Genomic DNA, 25,402 nt, shown 5'->3' with positions numbered 1-25,402 from the left:
GGAAAACTGTCACTGTTATGTCACATGATCACTCACAGCCAGTGTAAGGAAAACTGTCACTGTCATGTCACATGATCACTCACAGCCAGTGTAAGGAAAACTGTCACTGTTATGTCACATGATCACTCACAGCCAGTGTAAGGAAAACTGTCACTGTCATGTCACATGATCACTCACAGCCAGTGCAAGGAAAACTGTCACTGTCATGTCACATGATCACTCACAGCCAGTGTAAGGAAAACTGTCACTGTTATGTCACATGATCACTCACAGCCAGTGCAAGGAAAACTGTCACTGTTATGTCACATGATCACTCACAGCCAGTGTAAGGAAAACTGTCACTGTTATGTCACATGATCACTCACAGCCAGTGTAAGGAAAACTGTCACTGTCATGTCACATGATCACTCACAGCCAGTGTAAGGAAAACTGTCACTGTTATGTCACATGATCACTCACAGCCAGTGCAAGGAAAACTGTCACTGTTATGTCACATGATCACTCACAGCCAGTGCAAGGAAAACTGTCACTGTTATGTCACATGATCACTCACAGCCAGTGTAAGGAAAACTGTCACTGTTATGTCACATGATCACTCACAGCCAGTGTAAGGAAAACTGTCACTGTTATGTCACATGATCACTCACAGCCAGTGCAAGGAAAACTGTCACTGTTATGTCACATGATCACTCACAGCCAGTGCAAGGAAAACTGTCACTGTTATGTCACATGATCACTCACAGCCAGTGTAAGGAAAACTGTCACTGTCATGTCACATGATCACTCACAGCCAGTGTAAGGAAAACTGTCACTGTTATGTCACATGATCACTCACAGCCAGTGCAAGGAAAACTGTCACTGTTATGTCACATGATCACTCACAGCCAGTGCAAGGAAAACTGTCACTGTTATGTCACATGATCACTCACAGCCAGTGTAAGGAAAACTGTCACTGTCATGTCACATGATCACTCACAGCCAATGTAAGGAAAACTGTCACTGTCATGTCACATGATCACTCACAGCCAGTGTAAGGAAAACTGTCACTGTCATGTCACATGATCACTCACAGCCAGTGTAAGGAAAACTGTCACTGTTATGTCACATGATCACTCACAGCCAGTGCAAGGAAAACTGTCACTGTTATGTCACATGATCACTCACAGCCAGTGTAAGGAAAACTGTCACTGTTATGTCACATGATCACTCACAGCCAGTGTAAGGAAAACTGTCACTGTCATGTCACATGATCACTCACAGCCAGTGTAAGGAAAACTGTCACTGTTATGTCACATGATCACTCACAGCCAGTGCAAGGAAAACTGTCACTGTTATGTCACATGATCACTCACAGCCAGTGCAAGGAAAACTGTCACTGTTATGTCACATGATCACTCACAGCCAGTGTAAGGAAAACTGTCACTGTCATGTCACATGATCACTCACAGCCAGTGTAAGGAAAACTGTCACTGTTATGTCACATGATCACTCACAGCCAGTGTAAGGAAAACTGTCACTGTCATGTCACATGATCACTCACAGCCAGTGTAAGGAAAACTGTCACTGTTATGTCACATGATCACTCACAGCCAGTGCAAGGAAAACTGTCACTGTTATGTCACATGATCACTCACAGCCAGTGCAAGGAAAACTGTCACTGTTATGTCACATGATCACTCACAGCCAGTGTAAGGAAAACTGTCACTGTCATGTCACATGATCACTCACAGCCAGTGCAAGGAAAACTGTCACTGTTATGTCACATGATCACTCACAGCCAGTGTAAGGAAAACTGTCACTGTCATGTCACATGATCACTCACAGCCAGTGCAAGGAAAACTGTCACTGTTATGTCACATGATCACTCACAGCCAGTGCAAGGAAAACTGTCACTGTTATGTCACATGATCACTCACAGCCAGTGTAAGGAAAACTGTCACTGTCATGTCACATGATCACTCACAGCCAGTGTAAGGAAAACTGTCACTGTTATGTCACATGATCACTCACAGCCAGTGCAAGGAAAACTGTCACTGTTATGTCACATGATCACTCACAGCCAGTGTAAGGAAAACTGTCACTGTTATGTCACATGATCACTCACAGCCAGTGTAAGGAAAACTGTCACTGTCATGTCACATGATCACTCACAGCCAGTGTAAGGAAAACTGTCACTGTTATGTCACATGATCACTCACAGCCAGTGCAAGGAAAACTGTCACTGTTATGTCACATGATCACTCACAGCCAGTGTAAGGAAAACTGTCACTGTTATGTCACATGATCACTCACAGCCAGTGTAAGGAAAACTGTCACTGTTATGTCACATGATCACTCACAGCCAGTGTAAGGAAAACTGTCACTGTTATGTCACATGATCACTCACAGCCAGTGTAAGGAAAACTGTCACTGTCATGTCACATGATCACTCACAGCCAGTGTAAGGAAAACTGTCACTGTTATGTCACATGATCACTCACAGCCAGTGTAAGGAAAACTGTCACTGTTATGTCACATGATCACTCACAGCCAGTGCAAGGAAAACTGTCACTGTTATGTCACATGATCACTCACAGCCAGTGCAAGGAAAACTGTCACTGTTATGTCACATGATCACTCACAGCCAGTGTAAGGAAAACTGTCACTGTCATGTCACATGATCACTCACAGCCAGTGTAAGGAAAACTGTCACTGTTATGTCACATGATCACTCACAGCCAGTGTAAGGAAAACTGTCACTGTCATGTCACATGATCACTCACAGCCAGTGTAAGGAAAACTGTCACTGTTATGTCACATGATCACTCACAGCCAGTGCAAGGAAAACTGTCACTGTTATGTCACATGATCACTCACAGCCAGTGCAAGGAAAACTGTCACTGTTATGTCACATGATCACTCACAGCCAGTGTAAGGAAAACTGTCACTGTCATGTCACATGATCACTCACAGCCAGTGCAAGGAAAACTGTCACTGTTATGTCACATGATCACTCACAGCCAGTGTAAGGAAAACTGTCACTGTCATGTCACATGATCACTCACAGCCAGTGCAAGGAAAACTGTCACTGTTATGTCACATGATCACTCACAGCCAGTGCAAGGAAAACTGTCACTGTTATGTCACATGATCACTCACAGCCAGTGTAAGGAAAACTGTCACTGTCATGTCACATGATCACTCACAGCCAGTGTAAGGAAAACTGTCACTGTTATGTCACATGATCACTCACAGCCAGTGCAAGGAAAACTGTCACTGTTATGTCACATGATCACTCACAGCCAGTGTAAGGAAAACTGTCACTGTTATGTCACATGATCACTCACAGCCAGTGTAAGGAAAACTGTCACTGTCATGTCACATGATCACTCACAGCCAGTGTAAGGAAAACTGTCACTGTTATGTCACATGATCACTCACAGCCAGTGCAAGGAAAACTGTCACTGTTATGTCACATGATCACTCACAGCCAGTGTAAGGAAAACTGTCACTGTTATGTCACATGATCACTCACAGCCAGTGTAAGGAAAACTGTCACTGTTATGTCACATGATCACTCACAGCCAGTGTAAGGAAAACTGTCACTGTTATGTCACATGATCACTCACAGCCAGTGTAAGGAAAACTGTCACTGTCATGTCACATGATCACTCACAGCCAGTGCAAGGAAAACTGTCACTGTTATGTCACATGATCACTCACAGCCAGTGCAAGGAAAACTGTCACTGTTATGTCACATGATCACTCACAGCCAGTGCAAGGAAAACTGTCACTGTTATGTCACATGATCACTCACAGCCAGTGTAAGGAAAACTGTTACGATGTCACAGGAACATGGTGTTTGAGGTGTTGCTGCGTGGTGGTGATTGGTGTTCTTGAACTTTTAGGAGTGGCATTGAAGGCATCTACAGAAGTTCCGGACATTTCCTCGCCCGGCTGCGTTTCGGAGGGTCTTGCGGAGCAGAGCTCACCTGACTGAGACCGGCTTCTGGAGTCGCAAAGCGGGCGACAACCCGATGACAGAAAAATCGTCTTCTGTTTGGCCAAGAGAAAAGAAGAGGATTGAGGGTGACAATGGCCGATCCCGGACTATCCCCCACCTGATCACCTCCAGGTGCAGCTTTCTTTCTTTACATTCCAATCACCCCGCTGAGAGATATCACCCCGCTGAGAGATATTACCCCTCTGAGAGATATTACCCCGCTGAGAGATATTACCCCGCTGAGAGATATTACCCCGCTGAGAGTTATTACCCCGCTGAGAGATATTACCCCGCTGAGAGATATTACCCCGCTGAGAGATATTACCCCGCTGAGAGATATTACCCCGCTGAGAGTTATTACCCCGCTGAGCGTTATTACCCCGCTGAGAGATATTACCCCGCTGAGAGATATTACCCCGCTGGAAGATATCACCCCGCTGAGATATTACCCCGCTGAGAGATATCACCCCGCTGAGAGATATCACCCCGCTGAGAGATATTACCCCGCTGAGAGATATTACCCCGCTGAGAGATATCACCCCGCTGAGAGATATCACCCCGCTGAGAGCTATTACCCCGCTGAGAGTTATTACCCCGTTGAGCGTTATTACCCCGCTGAGAGATATCACCCCGCTGAGAGATATTACCCCGCTGAGAGATATTACCCCGCTGAGAGATATCACCCCGCTGAGAGATATTACCCCGCTGAGAGATATTACCCCGCTGAGAGATATTACCCCGCTGAGCGTTATTTCCCCGCTGAGCGTTATTACCCCGCTGAGAGATATTACCCCGCTGAGAGATATCACCCCGCTGAGAGATATTACCCCGCTGAGAGATATTACCCCGCTGAGCGTTATTTCCCCGCTGAGCGTTATTTCCCCGCTGAGCGTTATTACCCCGCTGAGAGATATCACCCCGCTGAGAGATATTACCCCGCTGAGAGATATTACCCCGCTGAGCGTTATTTCCCCGCTGAGCGTTATTACCCCGCTGAGAGATATTACCCCGCTGAGAGATATCACCCCGCTGAGAGCTATTACCCCGCTGAGAGTTATTACCCCGCTGAGCGTTATTACCCCGCTGAGAGATATCACCCCGCTGAGAGATATTACCCCGCTGAGAGATATTACCCCGCTGAGAGATATCACCCCGCTGAGAGATATTACCCCGCTGAGAGATATTACCCCGCTGAGAGATATTACCCCGCTGAGAGATATTACCCCGCTGAGATATTACCCCGCCTCCTCTCACTGATGGGCAGTTTGATGTTTTACATGGAAAGACAGATGACTTTTGTTGTATAAAGAAGATCCAGCAAGGATACAAATGTTCTCTTCTAGATCATCATATAAATCCCCCGCTGCACCCCAGACGCTGCAAGAAACGTCCTCTCCCCTGTGACTGCACCTTCTCCACCGAACAATTCCCCCCATTGTACAATCTCAGGGGTCCTCACACGATATCTCCGACTCATCATTACCCGGTCTGAGGATCTTCTGTACATGTTATATACAGGACAAAGAACCCCAGGGAACCCAGAGGAGGGGTATCAGGAGGGCTCGTGGGGCACAGGAGATCCATTACCGGATAGAGAAGACAGCAACTTTCACTTCACATGTATTATACTTCTCTTCAATCACTCAATAAACATTACAATTGTATCTTCATAGATTCCAGATTGTCTTTATTTGGATTTAAATCCCCTCTGTTCCTTTCCGACCCTCCTCTACTTCTATTATACCCCAATCCTACCTCTGTCCCTCTATTATACCCCAATCCCCCCTCTGTCCCTCTATTATACCCAATCCCCCCTCTGTCCCTCTAATATACCCCAATCCCCCCTCTGTCCTTCAATTATACTCCAATCCCCCCTCTGTCCCTCTAATATACCCCAATCCCCCCTCTGTCCTTCTATCATACCCCAATCCCCCCTCTGTCCTTCTATTATACCCCAATCCCCCCTCTGTCCCTCTCTTATACCCCAATCCCCCCTCTGTCCCTCTATTATACCCCAATCCCCCCTCTGTTCCTCTATTATACTCCAATCCCCCCTCTGTCCCTCTATTATACCCCAATCCCCCCCTCTGTCCCTCTAATATACCCCAATCCCCCCTCTGTCCCTCTATTATACCCCAATCCCCCCTCTGTTCCTCTATTATACTCCAATCCCCCCTCTGTCCCTCTATTATACCCCAATCCCCCCTCTGTCCCTCTAATATACCCCAATCCCCCCTCTGTCCCTCTATTATACCCCAATCCCCCCTCTGTCCCTCTATTATACCCCAATCCCCCCTCTGTTCCTCTATTATACCCCAATCCCCCCTCTGTCCCTCTATTATACCCCAATCCCCCCTCTGTTCCTCTATTATACTCCAATCCCCCCTCTGTCCCTCTATTATACCCCAATCCCCCCCTCTGTCCCTCTAATATACCCCAATCCCCCCTCTGTCCTTCTATTATACCCCAATCCCCCCTCTGTTCCTCTATTATACCCCAATCCCCCCTCTGTCCCTCTATTATACCCCAATCCTCCCTCTGTCCCTCTATTATACCCCAATCCCCCCTCTGTCCTTCAATTATACCCCAATCCTCCCTCTGTCCCTCCTATTATACCCCAATCCCCCCTCTGTTCCTCTATTATACCCCAATCCCCCCTCTGTCCCTCTATTATACCCCAATCCTCCCTCTGTCCCTCTATTATACCCCAATCCCCCCTCTGTCCTTCAATTATACCCCAATCCTCCCTCTGTCCCTCCTATTATACCCCAATCCTCCCTCTGTCCTATCATACCCCAATCCCCCCTCTGTCCATCTATTATACCCCAATCCTCCCTCTGTCCTTCTATTATACCCCAATCCCACCTCTGTCCCTCTATTATACCCCAATCCCACCTCTGTCCTTCCATTATACTCCAATACTCCCTCTGTCCCTCTATTATACCCCAATCCCCCCTCTGTCCTTCTATTATACCCCAATCCCCCCTCTGTCCTTCTATTATACCCCAATCCCCCCTCTGTCCCTCTATTATACCCCAATCCCACCTCTGTCCTTCTATTATACCCCAATCCTCCCTCTGTCCTTCCATTATACTCCAATACTCCCTCTGTCCCTCTATGATACCCCAATCCCCCCTCTGTCCCTCTATTATACCCCAATCCCCCCCTCTGTCCCTCTATTATACCCCAATCCCCCCTCTGTCCCTCTATTATACCCCAATCCCCCCTCTGTCCCTCTATTATACCCCAATCCTCCCTCTGTCCCTCTATTATACCCCAATCCCCCCTCTGTCTCTCTATTATACCCCAATCCCCCCTCTGTCCCTCTATTATACCCCAATCCCCCCTCTGTCATTATACCCCAATCCTCCCTCTGTCCCTCTATTATACCCCAATCCTCCCTCTGTCCCTCTATTATACCCCAATCCTCCCTCTTTCCTTCTATTATACCCCAATCCCCCATCTGTCCCTCTATTATACCCCAATCCTCCCTCTGTCCCTCTATTATACCCAAATCCCCCCTCTGTCCCTCTATTATACCCCAATCCCCCCTCTGTCATTATACCCCAATCCTCCCTCTGTCCCTCTATTATACCCCAATCCTCCCTCTGTCCCTCTATTATACCCCAATCCTCCCTCTGTCCCTCTATTATACCCCAATCCCCCCTCTGTCATTATACCCCAATCCTCCCTCTGTCCCTCTATTATACCCCAATCCTCCCTCTGTCCTTCTATTATACCCCAATCCCCCCTCTGTCCCTCTATTATACCCCAATCCCCCCGCCCCTCTATTATACCCCAATCCCCCCTCTGTCATTATACCCCAATCCTCCCTCTGTCCCTCTATTATACCCTAATCCTCCCTCTGTCCCTCTATTATACCCCAATCCTCCCTCTGTCCCTCTATTATACCCCAATCCCCCCTCTGTCATTATACCCCAATCCTCCCTCTGTCCCTCTATTATACCCCAATCCTCCCTCTGTCCCTCTATTATACCCCAATCCCCCCTCTGTCATTATACCCCAATCCTCCCTCTGTCCCTCTATTATACCCCAATCCTCCCTCTGTCCCTCTATTATACCCCAATCCTCCCTCTTTCCTTCTATTATACCCCAATCCCCCATCTGTCCCTCTATTATACCCCAATCCTCCCTCTGTCCCTCTATTATACCCCAATCCTCCCTCTTTCCTTCTATTATACCCAATCCCCCCTCTGTCCCTCTATTATACCCCAATCCCCCCTCTGTCCCTCTATTATACCCCAATCCCCCCTCTGTCCTTCTATTATATCCCAATCCCCCCTATGTCCCTCTATTATACCCCAATCCCCCCTCTGTCCCTCTATTATACCCCAATCCCCCCTCTGTTCCTCTATTATACCCCAATCCCCCCTCTGTCCTTATACCCCAATCCTCCCTCTGTCCCTCTATTATACCCCAATCCTCCCTCTGTCCCTCTATTATACCCCAATCCCCCCTCTGTCCCTCTATTATACCCCAATCCCCCCTCTGTCATTATACCCCAATCCTCCCTCTGTCCCTCTATTATACCCCAATCCCCCCTCTGTCCCTCTATTATACCCCAATCCCCCCTCTGTCCTTCTATTATACTCCAATCCCCCCTCTGTCCCTCTATTATACTCCAATCCCCCCTCTGTCCCTCTATTATACCCCAATCCCCCCTCTGTCCCTCTATTATACCCCAATCCTCCCTCTGTCCCTCTATTATACCCCAATCCTCCCTCTGTCCTTCTATTATACTCCAATCCCCCCTCTGTCCCTCTATTTTACTCCAATCCCCCCTCTGTCCCTCTATTATACCCCAATCCCCCCTCTGTCCCTCTATCATACCCCAATCCCCCCTCTGTCCTTCTATTATACCCCAATCCCCCCTATGTCCCTCTATTATACCCCAATCCCCCCTATGTCCCTCTATTATACCCCAATCCCCCCTCTGTCCCTCTATTATACCCCAATCCCCCCTCTGTCATTATACCCCAATCCCCCCTCTGTCATTATACCCCAATCCTCCCTCTGACCCACTATTATACCCCAATTCTACCTCTTTCCTTCAATATACTCCAATCCCCACACCATGTCCCACTATTATACCCCAATCCCCCCTCTGTCCTTCTATTATACCCCAATCCCCCCTCTGTCCTTCTATTATACCCCAATACCCCCTCTGTCCCTCTATTATACCCCAATCCCACCTCTGTCCTTCTATTATACCCCAATCCTCCCTCTGTCCTTCCATTATACTCCAATACTCCCTCTCTCCCTCTATTATACCCCAATCCCCCCTCTGTCCCTCTATTATACCCCAATCCCCCCTCTGTCCCTCTATTATACCCCAATCCCCCCTCTGTCCCTCTATTATACCCCAATCCCCCCTCTGTCCCTCTATTATACCCCAATCCTCCCTCTGACCCTCTATTATACCCCAATCCCCCCTCTGTCCCTCTATTATACCCCAATCCCCCCTCTGTCATTATACCCCAATCCTCCCTCTGTCCCTCTATTATACCCCAATCCTCCCTCTTTCCTTCTATTATACCCCAATCCCCCATCTGTCCCTCTATTATACCCCAATCCTCCCTCTGTCCCTCTATTATACCCAAATCCCCCCTCTGTCCCTCTATTATACCCCAATCCCCCCTCTGTCATTATACCCCAATCCTCCCTCTGTCCCTCTATTATACCCCAATCCTCCCTCTTTCCTTCTATTATACCCCAATCCCCCCTCTGTCCCTCTATTATACCCCAATCCCCCCGCCCCTCTATTATACCCCAATCCCCCCTCTGTCATTATACCCCAATCCTCCCTCTGTCCCTCTATTATACCCCAATCCTCCCTCTGTCCCTCTATTATACCCCAATCCTCCCTCTGTCCCTCTATTATACCCCAATCCCCCCTCTGTCATTATACCCCAATCCTCCCTCTGTCCCTCTATTATACCCCAATCCTCCCTCTGTCCCTCTATTATACCCCAATCCTCCCTCTTTCCTTCTATTATACCCCAATCCCCCATCTGTCCCTCTATTATACCCCAATCCTCCCTCTGTCCCTCTATTATACCCCAATCCTCCCTCTTTCCTTCTATTATACCCAATCCCCCCTCTGTCCCTCTATTATACCCCAATCCCCCCTCTGTCCCTCTATTATACCCCAATCCCCCCTCTGTCCTTCTATTATATCCCAATCCCCCCTATGTCCCTCTATTATACCCCAATCCCCCCTCTGTCCCTCTATTATACCCCAATCCCCCCTCTGTTCCTCTATTATACCCCAATCCCCCCTCTGTCCTTATACCCCAATCCTCCCTCTGTCCCTCTATTATACCCCAATCCTCCCTCTGTCCCTCTATTATACCCCAATCCCCCCTCTGTCCCTCTATTATACCCCAATCCCCCCTCTGTCATTATACCCCAATCCTCCCTCTGTCCCTCTATTATACCCCAATCCCCCCTCTGTCCCTCTATTATACCCCAATCCCCCCTCTGTCCTTCTATTATACTCCAATCCCCCCTCTGTCCCTCTATTATACTCCAATCCCCCCTCTGTCCCTCTATTATACCCCAATCCCCCCTCTGTCCCTCTATTATACCCCAATCCTCCCTCTGTCCCTCTATTATACCCCAATCCTCCCTCTGTCCTTCTATTATACTCCAATCCCCCCTCTGTCCCTCTATTTTACTCCAATCCCCCCTCTGTCCCTCTATTATACCCCAATCCCCCCTCTGTCCCTCTATCATACCCCAATCCCCCCTCTGTCCTTCTATTATACCCCAATCCCCCCTATGTCCCTCTATTATACCCCAATCCCCCCTATGTCCCTCTATTATACCCCAATCCCCCCTCTGTCCCTCTATTATACCCCAATCCCCCCTCTGTCATTATACCCCAATCCTCCCTCTGTCCCTCTATTATACTCCAATTCCCCCTCTGTCCTTCCATAATACCCCAATCCCCCCTCTGTCCTTCTATTATACCCCAATCCCCCCTCTGCCCCTCTATTATACACCAATCCCCCCTCTTCCCCTCTATTATACCCCAATCCCTCCTCTGTCCCTCTATTATACCCCAATCCCCCCTCTGTCCTTCTATTATACCCCAATCCCCCCTCTGTCCCTCTATTATACCCCAATCCCCCCTTTGTCCCTCTATTATACCCCAATCCCCCCTCTGTCCTTCTATTATACCCCAATCCCCCTTCTGTCCCTCTATTATACCCCAATTCCTCCTCTGTCCTTCTATTATACCCCAATCCTCCCTCTGTCCCTCTATTATACCCCAATCCTCCCTCTGTCCCTCTATTATACCCCAATCCTCCCTCTGTCCCTCTATTATACCCCAATCCTCCCTCTGTCCTTCTATTATACTCCAATCCCCCTTCTGTCCTTCTATTATACCCCAATCCTCCCTCTGTCCCTCTATTATACTCCAATCCCCCTCTGTCCCTCTATTATACCCCAATCCCCCCTTTGTCCCTCTATTATACTCCAATCCCCCCTCTGTCCCTCTATTATACCCCAATCCCCCCTTTGTCCCTCTATTATACCCCAATCCTCCCTCTGTCCCTCTATTATACTCCAATCCCCCTCTGTCCCTCTATTATACCCCAATCCCCCCTTTGTCCCTCTATTATACTCCAATCCCCCCTCTGTCCCTCTATTATACCCCAATCCCCTCTTTGTCCCTCTATTATACCCCAATCCCCCCTCTGTTCCTCTATTATACCCCAATCCTCCCTCTGTCCTTCCATAATACCCCAATCCCCCCTCTGTCCCCTTTTCTGTCTTTAGAGAGGGGTTGTGCTAGGATAGAAGGTCAGAGTCAGAATTGGAATATAATGGAAGGAGAGAAGAACAGTGGGGTTCCAAGGGATAGAGGAGGAATTGGGGTAATATTGAGGTACAGAGGAGGAAAAGGGGGTGCAATAGAGGATCAGAGAAGGGATTACTGTACAGCATGGAGGGAGAGTGGTACATCAGGAGGAGGATTGGGGATGCATAGGAGAGGGGTTTGGGGTGCTGTAGAGGGATTGAGTAAGGACTGGGGTACAATACAGAGGTAGAGGGTTATTTGGGGTACTATAGAGGGATAGAGGGTGTCCAGGTGCGAAGTGACTGCGTTTCTCAGGAAGATAGTGCCCCCCCACAGTGGTAATGTACTTTTTTTCTGGCTCCAGTATACCCCATGGTGTGATTTAAAAATTGCGCACTAGATGGCAGCAGAGACCAGCACTGTCTGCAGCAGATGGTCCTGGGTCTGGAGCATGGGCAGTGCAGGCATTGCTCCTCCAATACTCAGAGTGATCAGGATATTGGCTGAATGATGAGATCTTTCAGGTTCTGGGGGTTCTGGAGTCTAGCATAGCATAAGTCCCCCCTGCACAGTCCTTATACTGTTTACTGAGAGGAAGGGGAGTGGATAATGATTGGTGTCTTATAATGATACAGGTGTGTGTGGGGGGGGGGGGGTGCTCTTTATTAAACTGATGTTGGAGGGGAACCGGTATTGATCTGTGTGTAGTATAATGACATGGGGGGCATAGCTCTATTACAATGATATGATATGGGTAGGTGGTAATGAGCTACGCAGTATAATAATACAGGTGGGAGGAGGGGCATTGCTCGCATTATAATGATATAATGGGAGGGGAGATGGTAATGTATTCCGTACTCTCACGGTGGGGGTGGTGCAGGGGAGGAGGGGCTCTGTTTACTGAGGACAGAGGACACATGATGTCAGTTTGTGATGAGGAATCCTCTGAAGGCATCACTTTGGAGGGAACCCCAGAAAGTTGGGGGGCCACGCTGGGCTTTGAGCCTCCGAGGACATTCCAAGGATGGTGGAGCAACAGGTGGACGGGGGTTCCCAGGTGGACGAGGGTTCACAGATGGAACAGCAGGTGGATAGCGGTTCCCAGGTCGAGCAGCAGGTAGATGGGGGTTCCCATGTGGAGCAACAAGTGGACAGGGGTTCCCAGGTGGAGCAGCGGATGGATGGGGTTTCCCAGGTGGAGCGGCAGTTGGATGGGGGCTCCCAGGTAGAGCAGCGGTTGGATGGGGGCTCCCAGGGGGAGCAGCGGTTGAATGGGGGTTCCCAGGTGGAGCAGCGGTTGGATGGGGGTTCCCAGGGGGAGCAGCGGTTGGATGGGGGTTCCCAGGTGGAGCAGCGGTTGGATGGGGGTTCCCAGGGGGAGCAGCGGTTGGATGGGGGTTCCCAGGTGGAGCAGCGGTTGAATGGGGGTTCCCAGATGGAGCAGCGGTTGGATGGGGGTTCCCATGTGGAGCAGCGGTTGGATGGGGGTTCCCAGGTAGAGCGGCTGTTGGATGGGGGTTCCCAGGTGGAGCAGCAGGTAGATGGGAGTTCCCAGGTAGAATGGCGGTTGGATGGGGGTTCCCAGGTAGAGCGGTGGTTGGATGGAGGTTCCAAGGTGGAGCGGCGGTTGGATGGGGGTTCCCAGGTGGAGCAGCGGTTGGATGGAGGTTCCAAGGTGGAGCGGCGGTTGGATGGGGGTTCCCAGGTGGAGCGGCGGTTGGATGGGGGTTCCCAGGTGGAGCGGCGGTTGGATGGGGGTTCCCAGGTGGAGCAGCGGTTGGATGGGGGTTCCCAGGTGGAGCAGCGGTTGGATGGGGGTTCCCAGGTGGAGCAGCGGTTGGATGGGGGTTCTCAGATGGAGCAACAGGTAATCTTGGGGTCCCAGATGGAACAGCAGGTGGATGAGGGTTCCCAGACGGAGCAGATTGAAGTTCTGGAGTCCCTGGAGCTGCCGGCCAATGAAGAGGTATGTCTTTGTATCACCTGTCTGTGACATGGAGGGTCCTCATTGCCCATAGTGGGATCTGTTTAACCCTTTGGGGTAGAAGGATCTAATCACACTGCAGAGTGGAGTTCAGGGAGATCGGTGTAGAGGGACAGTGGTGGGATCGGTGTAGAGGGACAGTGGTGGGATCGGTGTAGAGGGACAGAGGTGGGATCGGTGTTGAGGGACAGTAGTGGGATCGGTGTAGAGGGACAGTGGTGGGATCGGTGTAGAGGGACAGTGATGGGATCGGTGTAGAGGGACAGTGGTGGGATCGGTGTAGAGGGACAGTGGTGGGATCGGTGTAGAGGGACAGTGGTGGGATCGGTGTAGAGGGACAGAGGTGGGATCGGTGTAGAGGGACAGTGGTGGGATCGGTGTAGAGGGACAGAGGTGGGATCGGTGTAGAGGGACAGTGGTGGGATCGGTGTAGAGGGACAGTGGTGGGATCGGTGTAGAGGGACAGTGGAGGGATCGGTGTAGAGGGACAGTGGTGGGATCGGTGTAGAGGGACAGTGGTGGGATCAGTGTAGAGGGACAGTGGTGGGATCAGTGTAGAGGGACAGTGGTGGGATCGGTGTAGAGGGACAGTGGTGGGATCGGTGTAGAGGGACAGTAGTGGGATCGGTGTAGAGGGACAGTAGTGGGATCGGTGTAGAGGGACAGTGGAGGGATCAGTGTAGAGGGACAGTGGTGGGATCGGTGTAGAGGGACAGTGGTGGGATCGGTGTAGAGGGACAGTGGTGGGATCGGTGTCGAGGGACAGTGGTGGGATCGGTGTAGAGGGACAGTGGTGGGATCGGTGTACAGGGACAGTGGTGGGATCGGTGTAGAGGGACAGTGGTGGGATCGGTGTAGAGGGACAGTGGTGGGATCGGTGTAGAGGGACAGTGGTGGGATCGGTCTACAGGGACAGTGGTGGGATCGGTGTAGAGGGACAGTGGTGGGATCGGTGTAGAGGGACAGTGGTGGGATCGGTGTAGAGGGACAGTGATGGGATCGGTGTCGAGGGACAGTGGTGGGATCGGTGTAGAGGGACAGTGGTGGGATCGGTGTAGAGGGACAGTGGTGGGATCGGTGTACAGGGACAGTGGTGGGATCGGTGTAGAGGGACAGTGGTGGGATCGGTGTAGAGGGACAGTGGTGGGATCGGTGTAGAGGGACAGTGGTGGGATCAGTGTAGAGGGACAGTGATGGGATCGGTGTAGAGGGACAGTGGTGGGATCAGTGTAGATGGAACAGTGCAGGGATTGATCTCTTGGAACCCTGCAGTCAGTGTGGTTCCCTTGCAGCACTGGGGTTCGTGTAGTAATAGTATACAGGTAATATTTTTGCTGGTGAATTGCTGGCCTGATAAATGTTTGTGTCTCTCCTCTGCTACTTCACTCAGCACTGGAAAGGGCTTTTCCAGCAGGTAAGTACCACCAACTGTCTGTGTCCCTCTTTGTTCCTTCATGTGGAGTAATAATTCTGTGTGACAGGGACCAGATAAATGGATGTGGCAAGGAACTGGTACAGCTCTGTGTAGTAGATACATGGAGGGGTAGAGACACTGGTACAGCTCTGTGTAGTAGATACATGGAGGGTAGAGACACTGGTATAGCTCTGTCTAGTGGATACGTGGAGGGGTAGAGACACTGGTACAGCTCTGTGTAGTGGATACATGGAGGGATAGAGACACTGGTACAGCTGTGTGTAGTAGATACATGGAGGGGTGAAGACACTGGTACAGCTCTGTGTAGTGGATACATAGAGGGGTAGAGACACTGGTACAGCTCTGTGTAGTGGATACATAGGGGGTAGAGACACTGGTACAGCTCTGTGTAGTAGATACATGGAGGGGTAGAGACACTGGTACAGCTCTGTGTAGTGGATACATGGAGGGGTAGAGACACTGGCACAACTCTGTGTAGTGGATACATAGAGGGGTAGAGACACTGGTACAGCTCTGTGTAGTAGATACATGGAGGGGTAGAGACACTGGTACAGCTCTGTGTAGTGGATACATAGAGGGGTAGAGACACTGGTACAGCTCTGTGTAGTGGATACATAGGGGGTAGAGACACTGGTACAGCTCTGTGTAGTAGATACATGGAGGGGTAGAGACACTGGTACAGCTCTGTGTAGTAGATACATGGAGGGGTAGAGACACAGGTACAGCTCTGTGTAGTAGATACATGGAGGGGTAGAGACACTGGTACAGCTCTGTGTAGTAGATACATGGAGGGGTAGAGACACTGGTACAGCTCTGTGTAGTAGATACATGGAGGGGTGGAGACACTGGTACAGCTCTGTGTAGTAGATACATGGAGGGGTAGAGACACTGGTACAGCTCTGTGTAGTGGATACATACGGGGCAGACACACTGGTACAGCTCTGTGTAGTAGATATATAGAGGGGTAGAGACACTGGTACAGCTCTGTGTAGTGGATACATGGAGGGGCAGAGACACTGGTACAGCTCTGTGTAGTAGATACATGGAGGGGTAGAGACACTGGCACAGCTCTGTGTAGTGGATACATACGGGGCAGAGACACTGGTACAGCTCTGTGTAGTGGATACATACGGGGCAGAGACACTGGTACAGCTCTGTGTAGTAGATACATGGAGGGTAGAGACACTGGTACAGCTCTGTGTAGTGGATACATACGGGGCAGAGACACTGGTACAGCTCTGTGTAGTAGATATATAGGGGGTAGAGACACTGGTACAGCTCTGTGTAGTGGATACATGAAGGGGTAGAGACACAGGTACAGCTCTGTGTAGTAGATACATGTAGGGGGTAGAGACACTGGTACAGCTCTGTGTAGTGGATACATAGAGGGGTAGAGACACTGGTACAGCTCTGTGTAGTGGATACATGAAGGGGTAGAGACACAGGTACAGCTCTGTGTAGTAGATACATGTAGGGGGTAGAGACACTGGTACAGCTCTGTGTAGTGGATACATAGAGGGGTAGAGACACTGGTACAGCTCTGTGTAGTGGATACATGAAGGGGTAGAGACACAGGTACAGCTCTGTGTAGTAGATACATGTAGGGGGTAGAGACACTGGTACAGCTCTGTGTAGTGGATACATAGAGGGGTAGAGACACTGGTACAGCTCTGTGTAGTGGATACATGAAGGGGTAGAGACACAGGTACAGCTCTGTGTAGTAGATACATGTAGGGGGTAGAGACACTGGTACAGCTCTGTGTAGTGGATACATAGAGGGGTAGAGACACTGGTACAGCTCTGTGTAGTAGGTACATGGAGGGGGAGGGGTACATTTGAGAGTCAGGTGAGGGGTCGGTCACAGGTATACAGATAATGGGTTTATCCTGGACATGTTTGTCAGTGCGGGGGTGTCAGTGCGGGGGTTGTCTTTTCCGCCACAGCTGACCCCGGGTCACCCCTCACCCTGTACACCCCGGAGTCTGGGAATGTTCACACTCCTCCCCTTGTTGGGTGACGTCTCCTGAGAGCCGACATTCCTGACCCCCGGGACACTCATCTCAGCAAGTCCAGTCTGCTCTGCCATGGCTACCTACCCCCTCTTCTCTCCCCCCTCCTCTCTCCCCCCCCCTCCTCTCTCTCCCCTCCCTCCCCCTCCTCTCTCTCTCCCCCCTCCCTCCTCTCTCTCTCCCCCCTCCCTCCTCTCTCTCTCCCCCCTCCCTCCTCTCTCTCTCCCCCCTCCCTCCTCTCTCTCTCTCTCTCCCCCCTCCTCTTTCTCCCCCCCTCCTCTTTCTCTCCCCCCCTCCTCTTTCTCTCCCCCCCCTCCTCTTTCTCTCCCCCCCTCCTCTTTCTCTCCCCCCTCCTCTCTCTACCCCCCTTCTCCTCTATTATACCCCAATCCCCCCTCTTTCCCTCTATTATACCCCAATCCCCCCTCTGTCTCTCTATTATACCCCAATCCTCCCTCTGTCCTTCTATTATACCCCAATCCTCCCTCTGTCCCTCTATTATACCCCAATCCCCCCTCTGTCCCTCTATTATACCCCAATCCTCCCTCTGTCCCTCTATTATACCCCAATCCCCCCTCTGTCCCTCTATTATACCCCAATCCCTCCTCTGTCCCTCTATTATACCCCAATCCTCCCTCTGCCCTTCTATTATACCCCAATCCTCCCTCTGCCCTTCTATTATACCCCAATCCCCCCTCTGTCTCTCTATTATACCCCAATCCTCCCTCTGTCCTTCTATTATACCCCAATCCTCCCTCTGTCCCTCTATTATACCCCCAATCCTCCCTCTGTCCCTCTATTATACCCCAATCCCCCCTCTGTCCTTCTATTATACCCCAATCCCCCCCCTCTGTCCTTCTATTATACCCCAATCCCCCCCTCTGTCCTTCTATTATACCCCAATCCTCCCTCTGTCCTTCTATTATACCCCAATCCCCCCTCTGTCCCTCTATTATACCCCAATCCCCCCTCTGTCCTTCTATTATACCCCAATCCCCCCTCTGTCCCTCTATTATACCCCAATCCCCCCTCTGTCCCTCTATTATACCCCAATCCTCCCTCTGTCCCTCTATTATACCCCAATCCCCCCTCTGTCCCTCTATTATACCCCAATCCTCCCTCTGTCCCTCTATTATACCCCAACCCCCCCCCCCTCTGTCCCTCTATTATACCCCAATCCCCCCTCTGTCCCTCTATTATACCCCAACCCCCCCCCCCCTCTGCCCCTCTATTATACCCCCAATCCCCCCTCTGTCCCTCTATTATACCCCCAATCCCCCCTCTGTCCCTCTATTATACCCCAATCCCCCCTCTGTCCCTCTATTATACCCCAACCCCCCCCCCCTCTGCCCCTCTATTATACCCCAACCCTCCCTCTGCTTGTTTATTGTACCCCTGCTTTCTATCTTTTCTCTACACCTGGCACTTTGTTAGGTCTGATGTGTGTAATATATATATATATATAATGTATACAGTGCCTTGCCAAAGTATTCGGCCCCCTTGAACTTTGCGACCTTTTGCCACATTTCAGGTTTCAAACATAAAGATATAAAACTGTAATTTTTGGTGAAGAATCAACAAGTGGGACACAATCATGAAGTGGAATGAAATTTATTGGATATTTCAAACTTTGTTAACAAATAAAAAACTGAAAAAATTGGGCGTGCAAAATTATTCAGCCCCTTTACTTTCAGTGCAGCAAACTCTCTCCAGAAGTTCAGTGAGGATCTCTGAATGATCCAATGTTGACCTAAATGACTAATGATGATAAATAGAATCCACCTGTGTGTAATCAAGTCTCCGTATAAATGCACCTGCACTGTGATAGTCTCAGAGGTCCGTTTAAAGCGCAGAGAGCATCATGAAGAACAAGGAACACACCAGGCAGGTCCGAGATACTGTTGTGGAGAAGTTTAAAGCCGGATTTGGATACAAAAAGATTTCCCAAGCTTTAAACATCCCAAGGAGCGCTGTGCAAGCGATAATATTGAAATGGAAGGAGTATCAGACCACTGCAAATCTACGAAGACCTGGCCGTCCCTCTAAACTTTCAGCTCATACAAGGAGAAGACTGATCAGAGATGCAGCCAAGAGGCCCATGATCACTCTGGATGAACTGCAGAGATCTACAGCTGAGGTGGGAGACTCTGTCCATAGGACAACAATCAGTCGTATACTGCACAAATCTGACCTTTATGGAAGAGTGGAAGAAGAAAGCCATTTCTTAAAGATATCCATAAAAAGTGTTGTTTAAAGTTTGCCACAAGCCACCTGGGAGACACCAAACATGTGGAAGAAGGGGCTCTGGTCAGATGAAACCAAAATCAAACTTTTTGGCAACAATGCAAAACGTTATGTTTGGTGTAAAAGCAACACAGCTCATCACCCTGAACACACCATCCCCCACTGTCACACATGGTGGTGGCAGCATCATGGTTTGGGCCTGCTTTTCTTCAGCAGGGACAGGGAAGATGGTTAAAATTGATGGGAAGATGGATGGAGCCAAATACAGGACCATTCTGGAAGAAAACCTGATGGAGTCTGCAAAAGACCTGAGACTGGGACGGAGATTTGTCTTCCAACAAGACAATGATCCAAAACATAAAGCAAAATCTACAATGGAATGGTTCACAAATAAACATATCCAGGTGTTAGAATGGCCAAGTCAAAGTCCAGACCTGAATCCAATCGAGAATCTGTGGAAAGAACTGAAAACTGCTGTTCACAAACGCTCTCCATCCAACCTCACTGAGCTCGAGCTGTTTTGCAAGGAGGAATGGGCAGAAATTTCAGTCTTTCGATGTGCAAAACTGATAGAGACATACCCCAAGCGACTTACAGCTGTAATCGCAGCAAAAGGTGGCGCTACAAAGTATTAACTTAACCACTTAAGCCCCGGAAGATTTTACCCCCTTCCTGACCAGGGGGTATTTTGCGATTCGGCACTGCGTGACTTTAACGGACAATTGCGCGGTCGTGCGACACTGTATCTAAACGAATTTGGCGTCCTTTTTTTCCCACAAACAGAGCTTTCTTTTGGCGGTATTTGATCACCTGTGCGATTTTTTGATCATGCGCTATAAACAAAAAAAGAGCGTCAATTTTGCAAAAATAGCAATATTTTTCCCTTTTTTTTATATGAAATTCCCCCAAAAGTAAATGTAAAAATCAAAATTTTTTAATATTTTCGGCCAATTTGTTTTATGCTACCTATGTTTGGTAAAAAAAATCGCAAAAAGCGTATTTTGATTGGTTTGCGCAAAAGTTATTGCGTTTACTAACAAAGGGAAAGATTTTTGTCATTTTTGTTGTTTTTTTTTTAACGCGTAATGGCGGCGATCTGCGATTTTTTTTTTTTGCGGTACTGTGACAATGCGGTGGACAGATCGCACCCTTGACTGACATTTTTGACACTTTTGGGGTTACCAGTGACATTTCTACAGTAATCAGTGCTATATATATGCACTGTTACTGTAAAAATACACTGGTGGTGAAGGGGTTAACTTTATTTGAGAGGGAGGGGCTGTGTGTGTCCCTAGGGGCGTGATTCTAACTGTGATTGGCTGGGGCTTCAGCTGTATGCAGAGTGATCAACGGATCTACATAGTAGATCCATGTGATCATCTCTCATACAGAGAGGAGAATGACAGGTGGCTTGTTTACACAAGCTGCCTGACTTTCTCCCTCTCCCCCGCCGATCGCAGAGTGGCCGGCGGCGATCGGGTCCGCCGGTCACACGCGCGGGGGGGTCCGTGACCACGCGGGAGCGGGAGCGCGCCTCCGGCGGCGCGCGCTCGCTCCCTAAACCCTCACAGGCGAGCGACGTAGACCTACGTCACTTTGCCTGTGAGGGGCTGACCGCCCACGTAGATAGTCGTGCGGCGGTCGGCAAGTGGTTAAGGGGGCTGAATAATTTTGCACACCCAATTTTTCAGTTTTTTATTTGTTAAAAAAGTTTGAAATATCCAATAAATTTCGTTCCACTTCATGATTGTGTCCCACTTGTTGTTGATTCTTCACAAAAAATGACAGTTTTATATCTTTATGTTTGAAGCCTGAAATGTGGAAAAAGGTCAAAAAGTTCAAGGGGGCCGAATACTTTCGCAAGGCACTGTGTGTATATATATATATATATATATATAAGTTTAGAAGGTGAAGATCCCCATTTTCTTCTCTCAGGTCTTGCTATGACTTTCACCTCCATGTTGGATCTGGAAGTGGTTTTATGGTGTTGTCTCGAAGTTCGGTGCTTATTTCAGATTTTTCCTTCTAGTAAGATTGGTGTTGGTAAATGGCCTCTCTTATCTTTAATACGTTTCTGGTCTTTGGAGCCATTGCTGACTAAAGGAAGTGATTCTTTCCTGCGTAGAACCTCCCATGGTCCTCCAAGATCACAGCAACCTTCCTCCAGGGTGGACTCCATTCTCATTCACTAATTCTCAGTTCTGACCTATTTTGGGAGCTCCTCAGACTATACTTGGCTCTTCAGTATGTCACAAGCTTCCTTTCATAGAGTTCTGACCATACCTTGTGTGTTCTTTATCTCCACACAGGGGGACTGGTTTCCTAGTTGCACACTCTGCACTCTTGAAGTTTCCTTGGTGTCTAGTTTTGTGTCTTTTCATTTTAATTTGCATAGAGGCACAATATATATGTCTAGTGTTGCGGATGCCAGTTTAGTGCCATGTGATCTTCTTTGATCCGGTATAGTTTTTCTCTGGCAAAGTTGTGGATATAATGCCTTAGTAGACACCTGCCTGCTTTTATGAAGTGATAGGCCTGAAACCGTCACTAACATCTTCAACGTTTTCCCAACTTTTCCCGTTGCTCGATCATCCTTACTGAAGACTTGAGCTACTATTTGAATTTGCACTTGTTGTTTATTCCAGTCATGTACAACAAGTGCGTTAGCAGAAAAAGATGGAAATTTAATTCTGTCCTTGGTGGAGTCAAATTATCTGGGCTGTATTTTCCTAAAACCTGAGACGTGTGTGATATATGACCTCTGTCAGACGAGGAGCTTGGTCCCATTCATACAGACTCAGAGTGGAGGGTAGGACTCCCAGCTGCTGTCCATAGTGCTGAATCTGCTTGATGAATATAAGAGACCCTGGAGATGACAGGGTGGGCAGAGGACCCTGGAGATGACAGGGTGGGCAGAGGACCCTGGAGATGACAGGGTGGGCAAAGAAGACCCTGGAGATGACAGGGTGGGCAAAGAAGACCCTGGAGATGACAGGGTGGGCAAAGAAGACCCTGGAGATGACAGGGTGGACAGAGGACCCTGGAGATGACAGGGTGGACAGAGGACCCTGGAGATGACAGGGTGGACAGAGGACCCTGGAGATGACAGGGTGGACAGAGGACCCTGGAGATGACAGGGTGGACAGAGGACCCTGGAGATGACAGGGTGGACAGAGGACCCTGGAGATGACAGGGTGGGCAGAGGACAAAGAAGACCCTGGAGATGACAGGGTGAGCAAAGAAGACCCTGGAGATGACAGGGTGAGCAAAGAAGACCCTGGAGATGACAGGGTGGGCAGAGGACCCTGGAGATGACAGGGTGGGCAGAGGACCCTGTAGACGACCGGTTGGGGTGGGGACCCTGGAGATGACAGGGTGGGCAGCAGGGTTAGGAGTGGACCCTGGAGATGACAGGGTGGGCAAAGAAGACCCTGGAGATCGCACACAGAAAGTTGAAATCAAATATAGGAGTAATTTTATTCTTCATCACAGGCATCAATACAGGATGGTTATGAGTAAACAACTTGTTTTGATTTTTTGATTTCAACTTTCGGTGTGCGGTCACCATTTCTTGATGTTTTATTGCCTCTGGATGGCGGATCCGACCTGCACCTGAATCATATCCCACCTTGAGCAGTCCACCTGTGTTGGATTCCTGCAAGACCCTGGAGATGAAGGGTTGGGCAGAGGACCCTAGAGACGACAGGGTGGGCAGAGGATCCTGGAGATGACAGGGTGAGGAGAGGTTCCTGGAGAAGACAGTTTAGGGGTAGGACCCTGGAGACAACAGGGTGGGGAGAGGACCATGAAGACGACAGGGTGGGGAGGGGACCCTGGAGAAAGCAGGGTGAGGAGGGGTCCCTGGAGAAAGCAGGGTGGGGAGGGGACCCTGGAGAAAGCAGGGCGGGGAGAGGACCCTGGAGAAAGCAGGGTGGGGAGAGGACCCTGGAGACGACAGGGTGGGGAGAGGACCTTGGAAATGAAAGAGTGGTGAGAGGACCCTAGAGATGACAAGGTGGGGATAGGACCCTAGAGATGAAAGGGTGGGGAGAGGACCTTGGAGAAAGCAGGGTGGGGAGGGGACCCTGGAGAAAGCAGGGTGGGGAGAGGACCCTGGAGAAAGCAGGGTGGGGAGAGGACCCTGGAGAAAGCAGGGTGGGGAGAGGACCCTGGAGAAAGCAGGGTGGGGAGAAGACCCTGGAGACGACAGGGTGGGGAGAGGACCCTGGAGATAAGAGGTTGGGGAGAATATTATGGATACAACAAGGTATGGAGGTGACAGTGTGGGGAAAGGAACCTGGAGGGGACCTTGGAGATGGCAGCGTGGGGACAGGATCCTGGAGATGACAGGGTGGGGAGAGGACCTTGGAAATGAAAGAGTGGTGAGAGGACCCTAGAGATGGCAGGGTGGGGAGGGGACCCTGGAGATGACAGAGTGGCGAGAGGACCCTGAGGACTACAGAGTGGGGAGGGGACCCTCCTGGTGTTGACAGGGTGGGAAGAGGATCCTGGAGATGACAGTATGGGGAAAGGACTCTGGGGATGACATTGTGGGGAGGGGACCCTCGAGATGTCAGGGTGGAGAGGGGACCCTGGAGTTGTCAGGGTAGGGAGAGGACACTGAAGACAACAGGGTGGGAGTAGGACCCTGGAGATGACAGGGTGGGGAAAGGACCCTGGAGATGACAGGATGGGGGTAGGACCCTGAAAATGACAGGATGGGGAGAGGATCCAGGAAGTGACATGTTGGGGAGAGGACCTTTGAGATGACAGGGTGGGAAGAGGACCCTGGAGGTGACATGGTGGTGATAGGACCCTGAAGATGACAAAGTGGGGGTAGGACCATGGAGATGACTATGTGGGGGTAGGACCCTAGAGATGACAAAGTGGGGGTAGGACCCTGGGAATGATAGGGTGGGAGAGAACCCAGGAGAAGGCAGAGTGGGGAGAGAACCCAGGAGAAGGCAGGGTGGGGAGAGAACCCAGGAGAAGGCAGGGTGGGGAGAGAACCCTGGAGAAGGCAGAGTGGGGAGAGAACCCTGGAGAAGGCAGGGTGGGGAGAGAACCCTGGAGAAGGCAGGGTGGGGAGAGAACCCTGGAGAAGGCAGGGTGGGGAGAGAACCCTGGAGAAGGCAGGGTGGGGAGAGAACCCTGGAGAAGGCAGGGTGGGGAGAGAACCCTGGAGAAGGCAGGGTGGGAGAGAGTACCCTGGAGACAACAGAGTAGGGATAGGACTCTTGAGACAACAATGTGGGGGTAGGACCCTGGAGATGACAGGGTAGGGAGGAGGACCCTGGAGATGACAGGGTGGGGGTAGGACCCTGGAAATGACAGGGTGGGGGTAGGACCCTGGAGATGACAGGGTAGGGGTAGGACCCTGGAGATGACAGGGTGGAAGTAGGACCCTGGAGATGACAGGATGGGGATAGGACCCTGGAGATGACAGGGTGGGGATAGGACCCTGGAGATGACAAAGTGGGGGAAGGATCCTAAAGGGTATGGAGCTGGGAGAGGATCCAGGAGGTGACAGGTAGAGAGAGGCCCTTGAAGATCATAGAGTGGGAGAGGACTCTGCAGATGATAGATTGGGGAGAGGACCTTGAAGGTAACAGGGTGGGGGGAGGACCCTGGAGATGACAGGGTCTGGGGGAGGACCCTGGAGATGATAAATTTGGGAGAGGCCCCTTTGGAATGATAGAGTGAGGAGAGGACCCTGAAGGTGACAGGGTGGGAAGAGGAACCTAGAGATGATAGATTGGGGAGAGGACCCTGGAGATGACAGGGTGGGGAGAGGACCCTGGAGATGACAGGGTGGGGAGAGGACCTTGGAGACATCAGGGTGGGGAGGGGAACCTGGAGACGACAAAGTGACGAGAGGACCCTGAGGACTACAGAGTGGGGAGGGGACCCTGGTGTTGAC

General features: G+C 50.2%; 2 protein-coding genes across 4 annotated transcripts in view; both read left to right on the top strand.

Moving 5' to 3' along the window:
• The window catches only part of LOC309567514 (uncharacterized protein), a 32,138-nt gene extending 28,113 nt beyond the window's left edge, over positions 1-4,025 (top strand). Inside the window, exon 9 of the mRNA XM_082272898.1 lies at positions 3,888-4,025. Within this exon, the coding sequence (XP_082129024.1) occupies positions 3,888-3,979 (92 nt within the window). The 3' untranslated portion in view covers positions 3,980-4,025. The remainder of the gene's footprint in view (positions 1-3,887) is intronic.
• A 9,408-nt stretch (positions 4,026-13,433) lies between these two features.
• The window catches only part of RHBDL3 (rhomboid like 3), a 45,410-nt gene continuing 33,441 nt past the window's right edge, over positions 13,434-25,402 (top strand). For 2 of the 3 annotated variants that reach the window (XM_082272583.1, XM_082272582.1), the window contains exon 1: positions 13,434-13,776. In XM_082272583.1, the coding sequence (XP_082128709.1) occupies positions 13,666-13,776 (111 nt within the window). In that variant the 5' untranslated portion in view covers positions 13,434-13,665. Of the gene's footprint in view, positions 13,777-15,184; positions 15,209-25,402 lie in introns of all 3 variants that reach the window. The other variant, XM_082272581.1, reaches the window with a different exon arrangement.

Source organism: Pelophylax lessonae (genome assembly GCF_965119305.1).
Source record: "Pelophylax lessonae genome assembly, chromosome: 11".
Taxonomy (NCBI): domain Eukaryota; kingdom Metazoa; phylum Chordata; class Amphibia; order Anura; family Ranidae; genus Pelophylax; species Pelophylax lessonae.
The sequence above is the reverse complement of the archived record's forward strand: the minus strand, read 5'-3'. Positions and strand labels throughout refer to the sequence as shown.